Below are 19253 nucleotides of genomic sequence, written 5' to 3'. Positions count from 1 at the left end.
CCAGTGTTTTCCTTTTGCCTATTGCATGCAATTAATGGGGGAAAGTGCATTCATTCTTTTAACCTAATTGTGGCGTTCCAAGCTATAGCTGCTTGTACAGGGTATATCTCTTGAAATCCATCACCTGAGTATTGCCTAATAAAGTTTGTAAATGGCTTCCAAATGAGCAAAAATTACTTTTCCTAGCTCTGTAACAAACGTGCTTTCTATCCAAGAGGAGATTGGTTTTAGATCCTCCATTCATTCCTTTAATGATCAGCTAATTTGAATCTCAAGTCCCAAGAGTGCCACTGTTTCGGTTCAGAGTAATGCAACATTTACAATGTTTTATTGACATGAGGGCTGTATAAGTGCAGCTTCACGTATGCATTATACAAGAGTCAGCAAATTTAGGTGGATTAATAAAGATATCCATTAACTGTTGATCATGCAGGCTGATTGGGTTTTTTTTTCTCCAGACAAATCAACTTTCTGTTCTCAGGAAGTCACTCACACACATATTCAATCTTTCCCACAGTAGTGGAGCTTTATATAAACGCTGAGAGGCTGCTTTAGAGATAAGTGTGTTGGACTTAGCCCAAGGAGACTCGTGTTCAAATCCTTACTTAGTTATGGACCTGTCACTTGACCTGTGATATTAAATCATACATATGCGTATTCATGTCCTGTGCATATCTGTTCAAGCGGTTGTAAGAATGAAACCCTCTTCAGGTGCTGTCCCAGAATTGTTGTTGTTGTTTAGTCGTTTAGTTGTGTCCGACTCTTCGTGACCCCATGGACCAGAGCACAATATAATGGAAAAGGCAGGGGGGAGGTAATGGAGAGCTAATTAGAAATAACAAGATATTGTTATTGTTTACACTGTAAAGAATTGGCTAGTTTGGAATTATTTGGGATTCATTATTTAAGACACACCGAACCCTTTCTACATTCTTCATACTAAGTAATTCCCCAAGTGAATATAGTACCCTCAGACAGTTTTCTCCTTGCAAGTTTGATTTATTACTTACACCATTAACCCACTTCCCTCTTTCAAGTTATCATATGAAGGGTCCTTCCATAAGCCCAAGACTTACTTTTCTCTCCATACAGAATTTTATGCATCGACCAGCCTTGTTTTCAACAGCACAAAGCACATTCGAGAACAAATTCCACCCAATTCTCCCCCAGCTAACAGTTCAAATGGAAAGTAGTACAGTTTGCAAAGCCAGTGCTGCCTGAGTCTTTCTTGAAAGCACTTGGTCTGCTTCTTTTTCCTTTCCTTTTAGAAACTCTGCTTCTGGGTTCTGCAGAGGCAACAAGACAACCACTGTGGGGAAAGTATAAGATTGATCGAAGTTTGGTCTGATCCAACAGGGCTCTAATGTTCTCAGGTTATCTTTGTACTCTTTCGGTATTTTGCAAGGCACCTTGAGGGCTCTTTAAAGCCACCTGCCAGGATAGAAGTCTACTATATTTTTAAAAAAATAATTAAGTCATTCCCAGTGTTCTGGGCTTGCCTCCTCCCAAATTCTGAATCATGCCAAAATGCAAATAGGGTTTCTCAGAAAGCAGATCATATTTACATTTATACACTTGAGCTGTAAATGTAGTGTGCTTACAATTTTAATGTGTGTGTGTGTGTGCGTGCCAATGTAGTGTACATCAACTCTGAGAATCTGCAGGAACATTGAACGAGGTTGTCTGAAGACAATGACTGCATGATAGTCTCTTCAGGCAATATCCCTCTTTGAACAAGCTAGAATTTCCATATCAGCTTGAGCTGAGCACAGAATAAAAAGACTTTGGAACTTCACAGATGGAAGAAACACCCCCCCCCAGGTCTTCATAATGGGCAAATAACTCCCTGGGGTCTCGAGCTAAAGGCACTGATTTGTACTTATGGGGAAGAAATCTATAAAGACCTTAGAAAAGATATATATAAAAAACACCAAAGCAGAGATGCTGGCATTTTTGATGGCACAGAATTGAGGTAACAAGGCATGCATATCACCATTTTACCACATTTGAAATATTCAAATTTTTACTAGCTACAGAATTCCAAGAAAGTTTTGCACCTGTAAATTATTGTGATACACTATTTTCAACAAACTGAGAGAGTACGTGCATCTGCGCTTTGCTTGGATCTGATAAGCTCCCCTAGATTCCTTATTGAATGTAAAAGATATTTCACATACAACCAAGAGACATTGAGGGCAGGGGTTATGCAGTAGTATCTCTATACAAACCTTCAGAAAGATTTTCACACTGAACAGAAAGAAAAAGGTTAAATCCAGGCTGTATTTTCAATGGTTTTAAAAATGTTTGCTCCTCTCATAAAACTTAGCATGTATATATCAGCAGCAACAATGAGGTATTCTTCTTGAGTCAGCTTTAAAATAATGTTGACATTGCAGTCGATACGTTATGGATTGCCATATTTATGTCAGAATGTATTGGCACAAGAATACATCAATAATATAAAATATTTAAGGATAAGTCTTAAGTTTAAATTAAACCTTACGATTTCACGTTCCTTTCTTCATCTTTTTCGCTCTGCTGATCTTAAATGACAGGTTCTGCAGGTAATGATTTTAACATCTTTCTCTTTTTTGTCAGCAACTAAAACTACTATTTTTAAATAAGTCTCTGCAGAGGAAAGCTGGAAGTCAGATCTTGGCTAGCTGATTCTATACATCTGTAATAAATGCCTATATTTGCACCTGAATTTGCAGCTAAAGAATTGTATCCAATGGTGTACACATACACACACACACACACATACACACACGGTTACTGGTTCTCTGCATTAGACAAGCAAGAATGTCAATACCATACTTTTTGTACTTTAAAATAAGGTTAAAAATCTGGGGCATCTTATACATGGATAGTGCATATGCCCATTTTCTAAATTTGGGGTCCCCAAAAGTAGGGGGCGTCTTATGTATGGGGGCGTCTTATACACAGAAAAATACAGTACCCTTCAGAATCAAAACAAAGTTCCATTAGGCACAAATTAGAATGGCATTAAGCAGATTATTCCTAGTTGGTCCCAAGGATCTTAATGCAACACTAGTGCATCTAGCATGCTGATAGATTCAACCTTCATAAAGCCCTCTCATGCCTTTAGGTCATCAGTCCAGCAGGCTAACTACATACTCACATGAATGGCCTACTTATGTCAACTAAACATCTTAGGTTAATAAATATATGTAGCAGTATAGCTTCTCTTCTGCAAATAGGAAAATCACAACTTGGAACTAATGATCTTTTGAGAGTTTCATCTTTCTACTTTACTCTGACCACATGCATGAGCAGCCATGGATTATTCAGTGACAGCAATGTCTACATAGGCTATAAAAAGATAGCCATGTTGTCTCTTGTGATAGTAAATTCTAAGTTATTCATGCATTGTGCAAAAATCATTTCCTTTGTCTGCCCTTAACTACTTCCAATCAATTGCACTGGGCAACCCAAAGTATGAGAATGGAAGGGGGGGAATCTCTTATCTACTCCATTTGTAATTGCATAATTTTCTGTCACATACTCCTTGACCTTAGTTAACTTTTCTCTAAGCTAAAAGCTTCAGCTTTTTTTGTTACTTCTCATAGGTATGGTACGTCATATTTTAAAAGGTGAAAATCCAGGCACAAAAGTTGTTGAGTTTTGCCCAATATGAAAACTGTAGGGTTGCCATATGTCCAGACACAGTTTAGCTCCATGGAAAAAAAACTTCTGGATTGTGGTGACAAAGTAACAAATAATGAAAATAGTCAGAAGATGGCCGCTCAGCAGGGAGTTGCATAAAGGGGCTCTGCATTGTTCCTCCAAGAAAGGTTTTATCAGCTGTTTTTAAAGTCTTTTAAAAGCCTTATCCATCTGTAATTTGGATGTCTTTCTGGGACTCAGAACCTTGTCTGAACTGTTTATCTCCTCTAGAAAGCAATCCACACGTGGCTGCAGAGATGTGATAGCTCAACTTATTTAATAATAGTTTGGTTCGGACATAGCAGACAATGAGCCAATGGCTCATCAACCTGATAACAAGCCACAGGCCTGCATGCTCCCTCCTGTCCTCCTGTGCCCACTTTGGTGCTTCTTGTTAGTTTCTGTTTGCCACTGTGCAGCTGCTTAGAGTCACAGGACTCTGCTTACATTCCAGAGACAGTCCAGGCTGTTGGAAGTCTCATGGGAAACGGGAGATGGGATGTGACATTAGTGGTTTCCTGTTCCTTTGTTCCTTTGTTGAGTTGCTCTCTGCTCTCACAGGAAGAGGATGTATTTTTGTCTGCGTAGTAAGAAAAAAGCATAGCGATGTAGCCATAAATCTCATCACTTCTGCTGCTTTGGAAACTCTGCTGAATGGGAATGTGCCTGAGGCCTCATCAAAGGCTCAGGTCGTTAATTATTCGTCGGGAGGGCGATTCCGGAGGGAGATGAGCTTTATCAGCTTGGCCGAGCGGAGATCCCGACACTTCTGTCCCCGCTTGTTTCCTTTAACGTCTGAATGAGAAATTGCAGCTTCCTCATTCCTCATTGGATTGATCATATTCCGGCTTGTAAGCAGTGATTAAGCTAGTTTCTCAGTTAAAAAGGCACAGGGAGCTGAGCACATGAGCAAGAAAGGCCCCTGAGTGCATTTTTTGTCCTCAGGCCCATAAACCATGGTTTATCGTGATTTTATTGAGACAGTAACTGTTGTTTTATTTTTAACTCCCCTCCTAATAATTCCCAGCATTGCACTTGCCCTTTTCAACAAACTGATGCTCTCCACAAGCAGCCCATCAGCATATATACCTTAAGTTGGTAATGTATTCTAAAAGTAGTAGCCATGAAAACGTATCTAGGAAATGAGTCAAAACTACCACTTCTGCAAGCCACACAACTGCTACTGTCTACCTAGGAGACCACTTCCTACTTCTGCTAAAGTGGACTTTGGTCTTCATAATTTTTGGCCATGATAGATTTGTTAAGTTTTAAGTTGGTTTTCCTACAACAGACTATACAAACTTTGTCCCAGCTAAACTGTCATTACCAAGGCCTTTCCCATAATACAGTCTTATCTCATGATATTACATCCAGTCCGCTTGTTTATTGGTTGCATCCATCAGCTGTATTATTTGGGCAATCAGTAAGGCCTTTGAGGAATGGAACATCATCGAGTCACATGTCTGGGCAGTATCAGTACCTAAGACAATTAAATCCTGATCTAACTGACTGCAGCTCTGGGACAATCTGACAATAATGAGTCAATCAGCAGCCTCATTGATTTCACTGGCATTACTCATGCCGGTAACATTACATGCCCAGAATACCTTTGCAGAATTGGGTCAATATAGTAAGGGTCCCTTGCTTGTCAGGAAGGCTTCAGTTTGAATTGCCCAGGCAGGGCAAATGCAAAGTAGTAGCTAACTGGCTTCGCCGTTGCTGACATTAACAGCTGCATAATAGCTCCATGAGCAAGCTTTGTAAACATGTAAACAGCACAATTAATTGCAGTGATTATGCTCTTAGAAAAATAGAGCATTTCGGTAATTTGGAGCGCATTATAGCTTCGTGTTTACAGAACTCCAGGCACATCGGAAAATTAAATATATTTAATTTAGGCTTCAATTGTCTCCTCTTCAAGAAAACGTAAGGCAACAAAATCTTGCACACACAGTCAATTCCATAATCTGGCAAGTCAAACTGAGGCCAGGACTGCATGCATGTAATCTTCCTGAAGGGGGAAGATGTTTTAAGCCTCAACCCCTCGAAGAGGACTATGGTTTCTTTACATGCAATGGGTGTGATCAGTCCCAGTGTCACAATTTGTATCCCAGTAGGATATCATAAGCTGGATGAGCAATGAGAGTGGCTCTGTGTCTTGCTTCACAGAGGTGTGTTCTCCATTGGAAGGTTGTCCAGTCCAACTCTTGTTTAAAGATAAACAAGCACAATAAGGGAGATCACAGGGGCAGCCAGCTGCTGGACAGCAGACTGAGCAGGCACACAGGTTGCCTGGCCACAGTCTTACCCATCAATATATATATATTCCATTTTTATTTCAATTGCAGTAATTATTTCTAAATGCTGGATCAACAATACATCTTAAGGAGCACACACAACTCTTATGGAAATCCGTCATCCATGGTATGCCCCACAGAGGACCTTAAGGTCCTTTAATAGCAACACCCTAGAGGTCCCGGACCCTAAGGAAGTCAGATTAGCCTCAACCAGAGCCAGGGCCTTTTCAACACTGGCTCCAGCCTGGTGGAACGTTCTGTCTCATGAGACCAGGGCCCTGCAGGGTCTGTAAGACAGAGTTGTTCCGCCTGGCCTTTGGCTTGGAATCAACTTGATCGCCTCCCCCTATTTTCTTTTTCCTTTCTCCCTCTGTGATGGAACTCTTATTTGGGGCCTTCCCTGGCTTTTTTCTGGCCCACGTAGGGCCAGTCTGGATAAGTTGGCCTTGGTGAAGATTTGACGTTTTCATCCCCTAAAAAGTTTTGGAGTTTCTACTGAAATGAGGCTGCATTTTAATGATGTATTTTAATCCTGCATTTAAAGAATATCCAACACACAAATGAAGTTCATAGTTTGCTATGACTGTTGGGAATTGTAGATCTGTGAGGGGGAAAATGAGTCTCCAGGACTCTTTAGGGGGAAGTCATGTTCTTTACATGAACACTGGATGTGCTTAAAATATATGGTGTGCTCCTACCCTTCACGTCCATTCTGTCAGTCACTAGTTTTATTTCTCTCCTACATCCACCTTTTCCAGCCATCCCATCCAGCTTTCAGGGTCGTCCCCTTTTGACCATCAGTCAGCATCTGTAGGCACTGAGCACACTCACTCCTCGCTAGGGTATTGGGCAGGGTCCTTCAGTAGTTTTTCTTTTCCAAATGGCTGTATCCAACACTACCATTTAACTCCAGCAACAAGCTGTGCAGTGGATTCCCCCATTCTCTAGCCCTAGAACCCCCTCAAAATCTGCTGTGGGGGGCCTGCAGGTACTGGAAAGGCAAGAGCAGAAATCATTCTATTTGTGACTTAAAGGCTAATTCTGTTATTTGTCAGCCAACCAAGGGGTGTTGGGTGGAGGTGAAGCTGGTGACCAAGCAGAGACCAAGCATGGTCTTCATTGAGGTAGCTCTGGGGGAGTCTTTCCCTCCATATGATTGGCTGAACGAACAAGGTCTGAAGCAGGAAATGCAAAAGCTCTCTGTTCCTTTGTCCTCAAACTGCACACTGGTTTTTCTTCCATTTGCTCAGTAAAGTGTTATCAGGGCTTTTCTCTCTGGCTCTGTTAATAGAAGCACCCTCAGGAGTAGATGGGAACACAGGGAAGGTAAAGGGAAGTCCTTTTGTGGCATTGGCTATAAACGTTAGATGTTTTATTATGTTTTTCTATTCTGCTGGAAGCTGCCCAGAATGGCTGGGGAAACCTAGCCAGATAGGCGGTGTACAAATAATAAAATTATTGTTATTATAACCCCCAAACTTTTGCATTTCTTCAGATTCCCCCAAGTATGCTGCTACCTCTGTCTTGTCCAAAGCTGTTGCCACTCTGACTGCATAAACAAAAACAATAGGAGAACTGAGTCAGAATTTAAAATTAGAAGGATTTGGGTTGATCAGAAATGGCTGGGCCAAGTTGAGACTTTACTCCTATGGCAATCTATCCCATGCTTAGTGAAAAGATTTAAGTAGTAGCGTCATTAAATGAAGGGGACTTATTCATAGGCGGGTTTTGCTTTACTGAATAAAAGGCTCCCACACGTTGACTTTTTAAAAACTGGTCGTACTCTCTCAGGGGGAAAATGTTGCCAAATTTGGCTTGAGCTAACTCTTGATAATGTGGAAATTAAGTGATACTGTGAAGTGAGTCCAAGAGATGTGCTCTACTTCAGTGATTACATCTACAGGAGTTGTCATTATTTATATAGACTGTCACTTTTCTGTATGAAATGGGGGGGGGGGGGTTTCATTGATTTGTATTAATAGGATACTGGTGACATCTAGTGGCTGGCTTAATAACATATCTCCAGTGTGAGTAACTCTGGGATTTCACTTCTGAAATGTAAAATAACATTGCAGTTCTCCACAGGCTTGTTAAAGGTTCCAATCTAGCAACACTCTTAGGACAAGCCATGGGACCAAGTGCACGTCAACAAATGTTTCCACCAGAACTGAGTCTCTAGGCTATACTCCAAAATACACTGAAATGGAAAATCGGTAATGGGGATCAGTGGCTAAGCTATGCTCTAAGAAGCCCTCCAGTCAAGTAGAACTTCATTATTCTGGAGGCATGCAAGCATTTCAGTGCTAAACCAGCAGGATGAGCCCATGAGAAAGACCCATGCAGTCAGCCACGTTCAAGCAATCGTGCTACTCATACGCACTGCAGCCTCAAGCAATAACACCATGTGGGAATGTGGTTCTTGCAGCTGTGGGTATGAACAAGGGGTTTGGGTTGGGGTAAAAATAAAACCAGATGCTACTTGAAGACTTGCTAAAACTGCTAGTGTATAGAATCTTTAATCTGCAAATAAATACAGCATGCTCCCTGTTATACACCCCACAGCCCTGGGAGTCCTCATAAGGGAGCTGTGCCTGGAGGAAGAACTGTGAGGGGGGAGACTTCATCAGGCAAGGCCTTCTTCCACCTGCCTTGCACCACCCTCCAGTCTCTGCTTCTCAGTTTGTATTGTATTATTTTATGCACTGTGACCCGCCATTGTTTTATTGATTATAGTTTCGAAATTATTTATTGTAATTGTCAAGAGTGTATTTCTGTTTAATTTTGATATGCTGGTATTTAATATTATTCTATTCTATTCTAATGGATTGTTGAATATTACTTTATTTGATATAAGTTGCTTGTTTTAAAGTTATGTCTTATTATCACATTTTTGTACTGGATTAGATTGTTGCAAGGTGTATATTCTTTGTTTCTTCAGCTTGTAAACCGCCTTGGGTATTGTAAAATAGAAAGACGGTATACAAATTAAAAGGGAAAGGAAAGGAAAGGAAAACACTACGCAGGCTCTAACAACCAATTTGGTTTTGTTGACAAAAATGCTGGCAAGGGAATCCAGAAAGTATTTCATGATGATTCAGACTCTCAGAAGTGACCACTGGAAAACATTGATCCACAGGTTGACAGATGAGGCAGTGCACTCGCTTTCATTCTCTGGGATTATTGAAACAACTTTGAGGGGACTCTCATGAGGGTGTCGGAAGCGGAGTATGCGGTATCGATTTCCATTACAGTCTTTATTGTGCAACCATCTATTTGGTAAGTAGGGTATTAAACAGCAGATAACAACACTGGTGTTTTCTGAAAAGCCAGTGCTAAAGCATTCTTTATGGTCCTACATCTGGTATTCAGGTACCGTATTATTTATAGGGCTCCCCAACACTTTCGCTGGATGGTGGACTCTTTATTTTTAACTGCAATCGGCAGAAACTCAGAAGAGGAAATACTTGCAGTTGTAATGGTGGAAAATGTTTCAGCTGATGGATTTTGCTCCTGCCATGAAAGGTATAGTAACCTACTAGGAAGAAGAGGAGGAGTTAATCCTGGTTAAATGTTGGTGTTATAGTTAATATTCCAGATCCAGTCTATGATGGCTTAATTGATTTCCCCCACAATTCATTCCATGCTATGAGTTGAAGTATTTCCGAGGTGGGGGTGGGGGAGAGAGATTTTAAAAACTTATTTGAAGTGGGATGCAAATTTAACATCTTTTCTTTCCTGGATGAATAGAAATCTTACTTCCTGCGGTCTCACACAAGGGACCCGCTGGTTAAATATCAAAAACTTGTTTCATGAACTTCCCTAATTAGATGTGAATACTGCAAAGATGAGTTGTGGAAAGGAAGCTGGAAAGCAAAAATATGCAAAGTGTTCCCTAGGTTGTACATGAAGCCTAATAAATATCTCACGTCTCTTTAGGCTGCAACAAGCACCTACCTCTGCGCCAGAAAAAAGTCCTCCCCAATGCAGCACCGCTATGTAAACCTATTTATAGACCAAGAAGCACCTCCACCTGGGGTTATCAAACCAACTCTTTGTTCTTTACAACCCAAGCAGCAGCTTGAGTTACACCATATTCACCCTCCTGCTTCAAAATAAGCAAAAAAAAAAAAAAAGCCCATCTTGATCATCAAGAAAGGCTTTGTGCAAATAGTGATCATTATCCTGGCCTCCCATATGAATGACTGTGGTGTGCTGGAAGATATGTATCTGACTAAAAACCAAATACTGCCCCTCAGTGTCTTCCATTTTTATACCAATTTATTTGCTGGTGTATATTTTTGCAAACCACTTTCAGAAGCTGCTTTTTTTTTTTTAAGCACTCTATATAATTTTTGTTAAGTAAACAAAACAAAGATTTGAGGAGTGGCATAGTGTGGGTTGCCAGTGCCCAAGGCCATGCATTGGTGGTGAGTGATAGGGAGGGAAATAGAGGAGAGTACACATGTGCATTCAACAGCCTAACAGTGTCCATAACACCCAGGAGATCGCAGTTGCAGAAATAAGAAGAGTCATTCCATTGTCTGGAGAAGTAGCTTCCTGGTTCACAGGGAGAAACCTCTTTTTAAAAAATAAATAAATAAATGATACAGGATATTCTCTCACAAAAATATATTAACTTTTGTCCCATACAGAAAAAGAGGTGTCCTCCTAGCTCTTCACTGGCTGGCTCCACACCTCTGCATTCAGCAAAGCTCTGAATGGAAAATAGCTGTACTCATGCAGTTCCGTCATGCAATCAGGCCTTCCCCAAAGCTGAAGTGAGTGCAGCTGGCTTCTTCTTCTTCTTCAGACTGTATGGTGCACTCTTGTCAGTCAGCATAAACCCTCCTGAGGAAAATGGGCCAACTGTCTGATTCAGTACAAGTCACCTTCTTTGTTCCTACAGGTCCAAGGATTAAAAAGGGTGCTGTTGTTTTTTTACTGATTACCTAATCACTTTTTATTCATCAGCATAATCAGCTACAGTCTACAGTGGTACCTCGGGTTAAGTACTTAATTTATTCCGGAGGTCCGTTCTTAACCTGAAACTGTTCTTAACCTGAAGCACCACTTTAGCTAATGGGGCCTCCTGCTGCTGCCATGCCACCGGAGCACGATTTCTGTTCTCATCCTGAAGCAAAGTTCTTAACCCAAGGTACTATTTCTGGGTTAGCGGAGTCTGTAACCTGAAGCGTATGTAACCTGAAGTGTATGTAACCTGAGGTACCACTGTACTCTAAATGTTATGTTTCTCCTTGCCTTTACTCTTATCCATAGCTACGGATTGTTCATATTGTAATGGTCATCCCCCCTCCCAATTTTCTCCTTTAGTGTGGAACAGTTGTTAAAATAAATCAACTTTTTTTAAAAAAAAAAAATTCTTGGAGCATTTGCTGGCCGAGGGAAAAATGCTTCTTTTGTATTGAGGGGCCTTTAAGGCAGGTCTGGGGACTGTGGTAATCCTCTAGGTGTTGGGTGACAATTCCCATCATCTTGACTACCAGCCAAGCCAGTTGGGGCTAACATAACATGAACTGGGTTTCAGCTGCATGTGGAGGGTTGCAGGTTCCACAATAAGATAGATGTAAATAAGTAAAAATCATTTACAGAAGCTTCCCCCAACCCAAATTTGGTTGCTGAAAATGCACAGGGAGGCGGGGGGGAGGGAGAAAGACCAGGAGTTGATGTTTGTTTTAAGGGACTTGTGAGCTTGGTTTTAGCACAAATTCCTTGGCCAACTGCCTCCTCAAAGACACTCTCTTAATAGTTTTTTAGCATAAGTATACTAAGCCACTATTTTGTACTTGGCTCTGGTTGATGGACCTTGGGATTCTACAGTGGTACCTCGGGTTAAGAACGTAATTCATTCTGGAGGTCCGTTCTTAACCTGAAACTGTTCTTAACCTGAAGTGCCACTTTAGCTAATGGGGTCTCCTGCTGCCGCCGCACGATTTCTGTTCTCATCCTGAGGTAAAGTTCTCAACCGGAGGTACTATTTCTGGGTTAGCAGAGTCTGTAACCGGAAGCATCTGTAACCCAAGGTACCACTGTATCAAGAAACAAAATAGATTGCACGAACCCAAAGTCTGCCCCCCTGCCTCTGATATATACATTTCCCCCAACTAGAATGTTCTCAAGTTTTTAACCAAGTTGAGTTTTGAACCAACTGACTTAAAGCACACACAGAGACACACACCCTGCCCTAGAAAACAGAACCCACCCGCTCCAGCACTATCATTTCTGACAGTGGGTAGATGTAAGTCTTGGGGAAGGTCAGAGCGTCCTTGTGTTTGGAATGCCAAGAGGATGGGTGTCCTCTTTCACAGAGTGACATTGGAGCTGGCCTTCAGAAGAGCTCAAAGTGTACAAACCAGGGTGAACTTACAGGTGGGTCTCAGTGCTGCAGTCTACACAGTGCCTTATCTTTTGCCTGGCCCAGCCCCACCACAGACTTTCAGCTGAGCCAATGCAGACGATACGATACAATATCTTTATTGTCATTTTCCCTTGCGGAACAATGAAATTGAAAAACTACATAAAACTACATAAAAACTACATAAAACTACCACAAAACTACATAAAACTACATAAAACATTCAAAAACCCCTAAAAAACTCAAAAACCCCATTTTAAAATACACTATACTACAGAGACCCCTTATGCTGCGTTTAGAACCAGAATTGTATTAGCGTAGAAACTGTTATTCAGGCGGCGAGTCCTGGCCTTTATAACCCTATACCTTCTTCCAGAAGGCAGAAGCTGAAAGAGATCATTTCCGGGGTGCATACTATCATGTGCTATCTCTGCCGCTTTCTTATGGCACCTGGCAGCATAGATTTGATCTAAGGTGGGAAGAGTGCACCCAATAATTCTCTCTGCAGTCTTTACAACCCTGGATAGCATTGTTTTTTCCCTGGCCGTGCAGCTCCCAAACCACACGCACAGACACCAAACTCCTTGCATGTTGAGCTAAGGCAGCCAGGAGATAGGGAGGAAGGTCTCTGAGAGGAAAAACTTGGAAGTGTTGGAGGGAATCCGAAAGTGAGACAAAAGGTTTAATATTATTAATCTAACAATAGCAAGGAAGTAAATATGAGAGGAAAGCTCTCAGAAGAAGCGAATGTGGAAGGGTTAAAGAAAATGGCATTTTGGGTGGAGGGATAAGGTACAAGTTGCGTGTGAAAGAATCAGAGAAGTTACAGGAAATGGGTGAAAATACTTTTGAGAGGAATATGGGGGTAAAAAGATAAATTATAAAGAAAAAAACCTCCTCCACTAAGGGTCTCAGCAAATTCTGCCTAAGCTCAGGAGGCTGTGACAATACCTCACTCTGTGGTCAGAAGCTCAAAGTTCCCCAGTTGGAAGGCCCATATGTTATCAGGTAAGCAATAAAAAACTCATCAACCACAAATAAGTACTTCTGAATACAGGTGCTAGAAGACAAAAAAGCGGTGGTCTGCTGCCATCCCACCCTGTTTGTTAGCTTTCCAGAAGCATCTAGTTTTGGAAGTCAATGCTGGACGGATCTTTGGGTCCAATCCAACAGGGCTCCCTTCCTGCCCCTGCCCAAGACTGCAAAGCTGCTTTGCTGGGGAAACAAAGAGCACCATAGTTCAACGGAACAGCCATTTCAGATAATTACCTTTCAATTCAAGCCAGCCATCAAACATAACTTGTTCATTGAGACATAATGGAACCATAAAATTCATACAGAGTAATTTGTTTTGAGTATAATGTTTCCCCATTTGCTTCTGGCAGCATTCAGTAGAAAAGCCTTAATAACCAGCTTCACAATGGCGCAAGTTTCTAAACAGCAGAGAATTTATCGGCACTTGGAGGAGCTGGGTGACTGTTGTCCCAAAACCAAAAGCCATCAAGCCAGAACACACACACACAGAGAGAGAGAGAGAGAGAGAGAAACACACACCTCCCCTGCGGCCATCACCCCCAGAATAATATACCGTAAGTGAGCCTGCATTTATATAAAGGGGCCAACGACCCACATATTTTCATGAAGCCAAGTTCTAGAACCCAAGGAAATCCAGAGAAGTTGAATGGGCAAAAGGAATCTGCCTCATGCAGCATAAACGATGGAAATCATTACAGTGGTACCTCGGGTTAAGTACTTAATTGGTTCTGGAGGTCCGTACTTAACCTGAAACTGTTCTTAACCTGAAGCACCACTTTAGCTAATGGGGCCTCCTGCTGCCGCTGCGCCACCGGAGCCCGATTTCTGTTCTTATCCTGAAGCAAAGTTCTTAACCTGAAGCACTATTTTTGGGTTAGCAGAGTGTGTAACCTGAAGCGTATGTAACCTGTAGCGTATGTAACCCGAGGTACCACTGTATGCTTTGATGGGCTTTTTGTTTAAGATGTTGCACACTGCATTTTTAACAGCCTGGCTGTGTTTTCATAACAAGCAACCAATTCTCTGTAGTGGTTGCCACCAAACTGGGTAGCTTTAAATGGGGAATGCATAAATTTCTGGAGGACGAGGCTGTCGCTGGCTACCATTCAGGATAGCTATTCATGATACTGGCAGTAGTTCTCTGAACGCTAGTGGCCAATAACACCAAAATTTGACCTGGAAGAAAAGGCAGAACCATTTTACCCCCAGAGAGTTGACCATGGATCAGGCCCTTGGCCCCAAAAACATTGGCCACCCCTGCTTCAAAAAGTAATTCTGAAGTCAAAACCCAATGGAAGGTTTGAAACTGAAAATCAACAAGTAGGGAGGTTGTAAAGGATGGCATTTGGCCCATTTGCTTATATGCAATTTCATGAAAACCAGGTCATTTTATGTAGCATCAAGCTTAATCAGAAGAAGAAGAAGAAGAAGAAGAAGAAGAAAGAAGAAGAGTTCCTATTTGATATCCCGCTTTATCACTACCCGAAGGAGTCTCAAAGCGGCTAACAATCTCCTTTCCCTTCCTCCCCCACAACAAACACTGTGTGAGGTGAGTGACGCTGAGAGACTTCAGAGAAGTGTGACTAGCCCAAGGTCACCCAGCAGCTGCATGTGGAGGAGCGGGGAAGCGAACCCGGTTCACCAGATTACGAGTCTATTGCACTTAACCACTACACCACACTGGCTCTTTAGCCAATGGAAGTAGGTATTTACACCAGAGAAACTTCATGAGTAGGGCAGTATCCAACGAAGCAGTTGTGCCACTATAATGACATTTTTTCCGGGCACAACCCCTAAATCTGCTTAAGAAAATGGTGGGGTCCTCTCTTGATGGGCGGGGGGGGGGCATGGGAAGAGGAAAGCAGGGAAGTTGCAGTACACAGCTAAGAGTTACCATATTTTTTGTCCCATAGGATGCTCCATCCCATAGGATGCACCTAGTTTTTTGGGGGGAAATAAAGGGGGGAAAATTTCCTTTATTTCCCCCCCCAAAAAACCAGGTCGGGGAAACCAAACCAGGTCAGGGAACAGCGGGATGGTGGCGCTCCGCCTCCCCACTGTCCCCCGAGCTTGTGGGGCTGGCCGATGTCTGCCTGAAGCGTGGGGTGCTCTGCTTCAGCGCGCCCCGCGCTCCGTGCAGCAGGCTGCTATCCGCAGCCTAGGGAGCCCTGCAGGAACTCCCGCAGGGCTCCCCAGGCTGCGGATGTCTGCCCGGCAAGCGGGACGCTCTGCTTCAAGGCGCCCCGCGCGCCAGGCGCCAGGCTGCTATCCGCAGCCTAGGGAACCCTGCAGGAACTCCCACAGGCTCGCCAGGCTTGCTGATAGCTTCCTGAAGCCTGGAGAGCGAGAGGGGTCGGTGTGCACCAACCCCTCTCACTCTCCAAGCTTCAGCGAAAGCCTGTATTCGTCCCATAGGACGCACACAGATTTCCCCTTCATTTTTGGAGGGGGAAAAGTGCGCCCTATAGGGCGAAAAATACGGTAATATATCTGGGCAAAAGGCACAGTTACAATCTCTATCTGCATAAAATAATAGCTTTAGCATATTATTTCTCACCAGCAGAGTTTCTCCAGATATAACTTGTTAAAACTTCAAATAATACATAAAGAGCTCAACATAATAAGCTGGCTTGCAATACTTATCTTTCCATCCACCTGAGTATGTTTGCTATAAAATAAGTGAAAACAAATATTAAAAGGCAGCAAACTATTGTGCTTATTTGGCTTTATTAGCAAGAAGGGGGAATAATTACAATTACAAATAAGCCATCCATTTAGAATTTACATTTTCCTCTAAAATATTTTATTTTTATTATTTCTCATGAAATAAGTAGTAAAAGAAATGCATCCAACTGACTTGGGAGTATATGGCTTTTTTTTTAGGTCATCAATGTTCAGGTATAGTGTGTTCTAAAAACAAGTCTTGTGCTTGAGTAAAGAGAACTGTGTTCCAGAGCCTTCAGGAGAGTTTCCAAGACTGTGTAGATACTGCTTGTTATAGCTTAAAGGTAAAGGACCCCCAACAGTTAAGTCCAGTCGCGAACGACTCTGGGGTTGCGGTGCTCTTCTCGCTTTACTGGCTGAGGGAGCTGACGTTTGTAGCAGATAGTTTTTCTGGGTCATGTGGCCAGTATGACTAAGCAACTTCTGGTGAAACCAGAGCAGCGCATGGAAATGTCATTTACCTTCCCGCTGGAGCGGTACCTATTTATCTACTTGCACTTTGATGTGCTTTCGAACTGCTAGGTTGGCAGGAGCTGGGACCGAGCAACAGGAGCTCACCCGTCGCGGGGATTCAAACTGCCGATCTTCTGATCGGCAAGCCCTAGTCTCAGTGGTTTAGAGCACAGTGCCACCCGCCAGCCCCTTTGTTATAGCTTAGGGAACATTAAACTATTCAGATAATGGAAAATGAGCAGTACAATTGTATGCATGCCAACCTAAAGGAATTTCTACCAGATTCGATGGGATATGATCCCAGTTAAGTATGTAAAGGATTGTAGCCTAAGAGATTCCACACAGTATATTTGTGTACAGTGGTACCCTGGTTCTTGAACTTCATTCCTTCCAGGAGTCCGTTCGACTCCTGAAACCATCTGAAAACCAAGGCACGGCTTCCGATTGGCTGCAGGAGCTTCCTGCACTCAACTGGAAGCTGCGGAAGCCATGTCGGATGTTTGGCTTCTGAAAAACGTTTGCAAACCGGAACGCTCACTTCCAGGTTTTCGGTGTTTGGGAGGTGATTTGTTCAGGAGCTAAGCCGTTTGAGTACCAAGATACCACTGTACTATCTTGGGATCAGCATTCAAGTTGAAAGGTGCACCAGCTTATATAACCGCCGATAACATCCAGTGTTAACCAACTGATGACTGCATTGCTAGTAATGCAATATTTAACTATTAACAGCTTCGTATTAAAACATTTCTGCAGCAATAGAAGCCTGACGATGACCCTGAAGCCAGTTTTCCTCCTGGAATTTTAATCCATTTCATTTATGGCCACAACAAATGGCTTTTCTTATTGCAGCGAACTGCAACAGCAAGTTCTACCATTTTATTGCTACCATTACCTCAAAAAAAAAGAAGAAGAAATACATTTTAAGCTATTTCCATAGGAAATGTCATGCTTCTGCTTTTCATCAACACAAAATATGAAAATTCCTACATTTTCAAGAAGTCACTTTTAAGGTAGTAGTGTGTTTAAAAGGTTTCGAATAAAAAGCTAAAAATTTCACAGAAATAAATAGTCTAGTGAATTAAGGCTCCACTGCTTCGTAAGAGCAAAAAAAACCTAGAATGTAGCTAAAAGATATGAGAGTTCAGAGTGTGGTTATACTGAACAGGTATTTTGTTTTGTTTTTTGCCCCAAATTCATATTGTTTATGAAATTCTATTCGAAGTGCAGGAAAACAGTAAGCGGATATGAGTTCTAAGCAAAGCAGGTGACTGCAAACAGCTGTAAATCCATGGAAACTTAAAAAAAAAAAAAAAAGTTCCATCCCACCCACTTTGGCATAGAATTCAATGTAGCATCTTAAAAATCTTCCAAGAGGTCAGCTAAATGCTTGTTGGCACAAGATCTAATATTGACCGCTTTCCATTCTGTATATTGCCGCTCTCTTCCACAGAAGAGTAGGGGGAGTCCTGCGTTGCACAAAATTTCACACTGCCATTTCCACATCTTGAACACAATTCTGCTATTTCAACACACTTCTGTGTGCCAGTGCAGCTAAGTGGCAAACATAGGTGTCTGGCAGCTGCAAAAGCAAGAAAGAGTAAGGCATCTCATCAGCAAGTATTTCCAGCTTATAGGCTATTTTTTAAGCAAGGAAGGGCAGGTTCACACATGCATAGTCACCCCCTGGTAAGCGCAGCGCAAACCCACGATGGGCATGTACAATGGGAATGCATATTCGCCACAGCTGCATCTTTCAAACCCCTTTAAAGGTGACGCTTTTCAGTGGAGTCTATTCACAGCTCTTTACTTATCTCACGTCTGGTTTTGTCCTTTGCTACTACAGTGAAGAGGACCAAGCACACCTTGTCTCTGTCCTATAAAGAGCCCATCAGCTACATGTGACATTGCCACAGTTCGTGACCATTTCTCATTAAAGGTTGTGAACCTGAGATAATTCTTTTACTTTGGATGGGTGCTCATACAGCCGTACCTCAGAAGTCGAACAGAATCAGTTCCAGAAGTCTGTTCGATTTCTGAAATGTTCAGTTTCCAAAGTGCGGCTTCTGATTGGCTGCAGGAAGCTCCTGCAGCCAATTGGAAGCCCCGTCGGACGTTCAGCATACAAAAGAACATTCGGAAAAAAGAACACTCACTTCTAGTTTTCGATTGTTCAGGAGCCAAAACGTTCGACGCCCAAGGTGTTCGGGAGCTGAGGTACAACTGTACTTCATTATGCTGAGCATACAAAGTTGACCTGTACAGTCTACTTTGACAAGCCAAATCCAATGTGTCACCAAAAGGTTTTACGTGGCCCTAGCTACCAGAAGTCCATTTAACTAAGATTTTCTGAATGCAAGTAATATGCTTTGCCACCAACTATACATTTTGTTGACTTGCTCTATTGGGCTAGTATTTAGTGCAAAAGGTGGTATGGTAAGATATCCTTATTTAGAGCAATACATATTGCAATCTTTTAAAAAGAAATATTTTGGTTATCAGTACCTGAGCACCTAATCTGGAGAGATACCTATTCCTCAAACTAAAGTCATTCTTTGGTTGCAATTTGGCTAAGTCATCTTCATTCTGACGTCTGATTTTTTCCCGTCTTTCTGCTCTGTAAAAAAAAGGGAACTGCTATTAACACAAATGTGCCCAGAAGTTTCGTTGCACGTTATACCTAGATC

The 19253-nt window shown here is 42.1% G+C and overlaps 1 protein-coding gene across 3 annotated transcripts in view; it reads right to left on the bottom strand.

Moving 5' to 3' along the window:
- Positions 1 to 9219: 9219 nt before the first annotated feature.
- The window catches only part of MFSD1 (major facilitator superfamily domain containing 1), a 30749-nt gene continuing 20715 nt past the window's right edge, over positions 9220 to 19253 (bottom strand). Inside the window, exons 16-17 of one of the 3 annotated variants that reach the window (XM_081862551.1) lie at positions 19072 to 19183; positions 9220 to 9516 (exon numbers count right to left, since the gene is read on the bottom strand). In XM_081862551.1, the coding sequence (XP_081718677.1) occupies positions 9475 to 9516; positions 19072 to 19183 (154 nt within the window). In that variant the 3' untranslated portion in view covers positions 9220 to 9474. Of the gene's footprint in view, positions 9520 to 16100; positions 18149 to 19071; positions 19184 to 19253 lie in introns of those variants that run through there. The other 2 variants (XM_081862552.1, XM_081862550.1) reach the window with 2 other exon arrangements.

Source organism: Podarcis erhardii, assembly GCF_964252035.2.
Source record: "Podarcis erhardii genome assembly, chromosome: 5".
In the NCBI taxonomy this organism is placed as follows: Eukaryota; Metazoa; Chordata; class Lepidosauria; order Squamata; family Lacertidae; genus Podarcis; species Podarcis erhardii.
The sequence above is the reverse complement of the archived record's forward strand: the minus strand, read 5'-3'. Positions and strand labels throughout refer to the sequence as shown.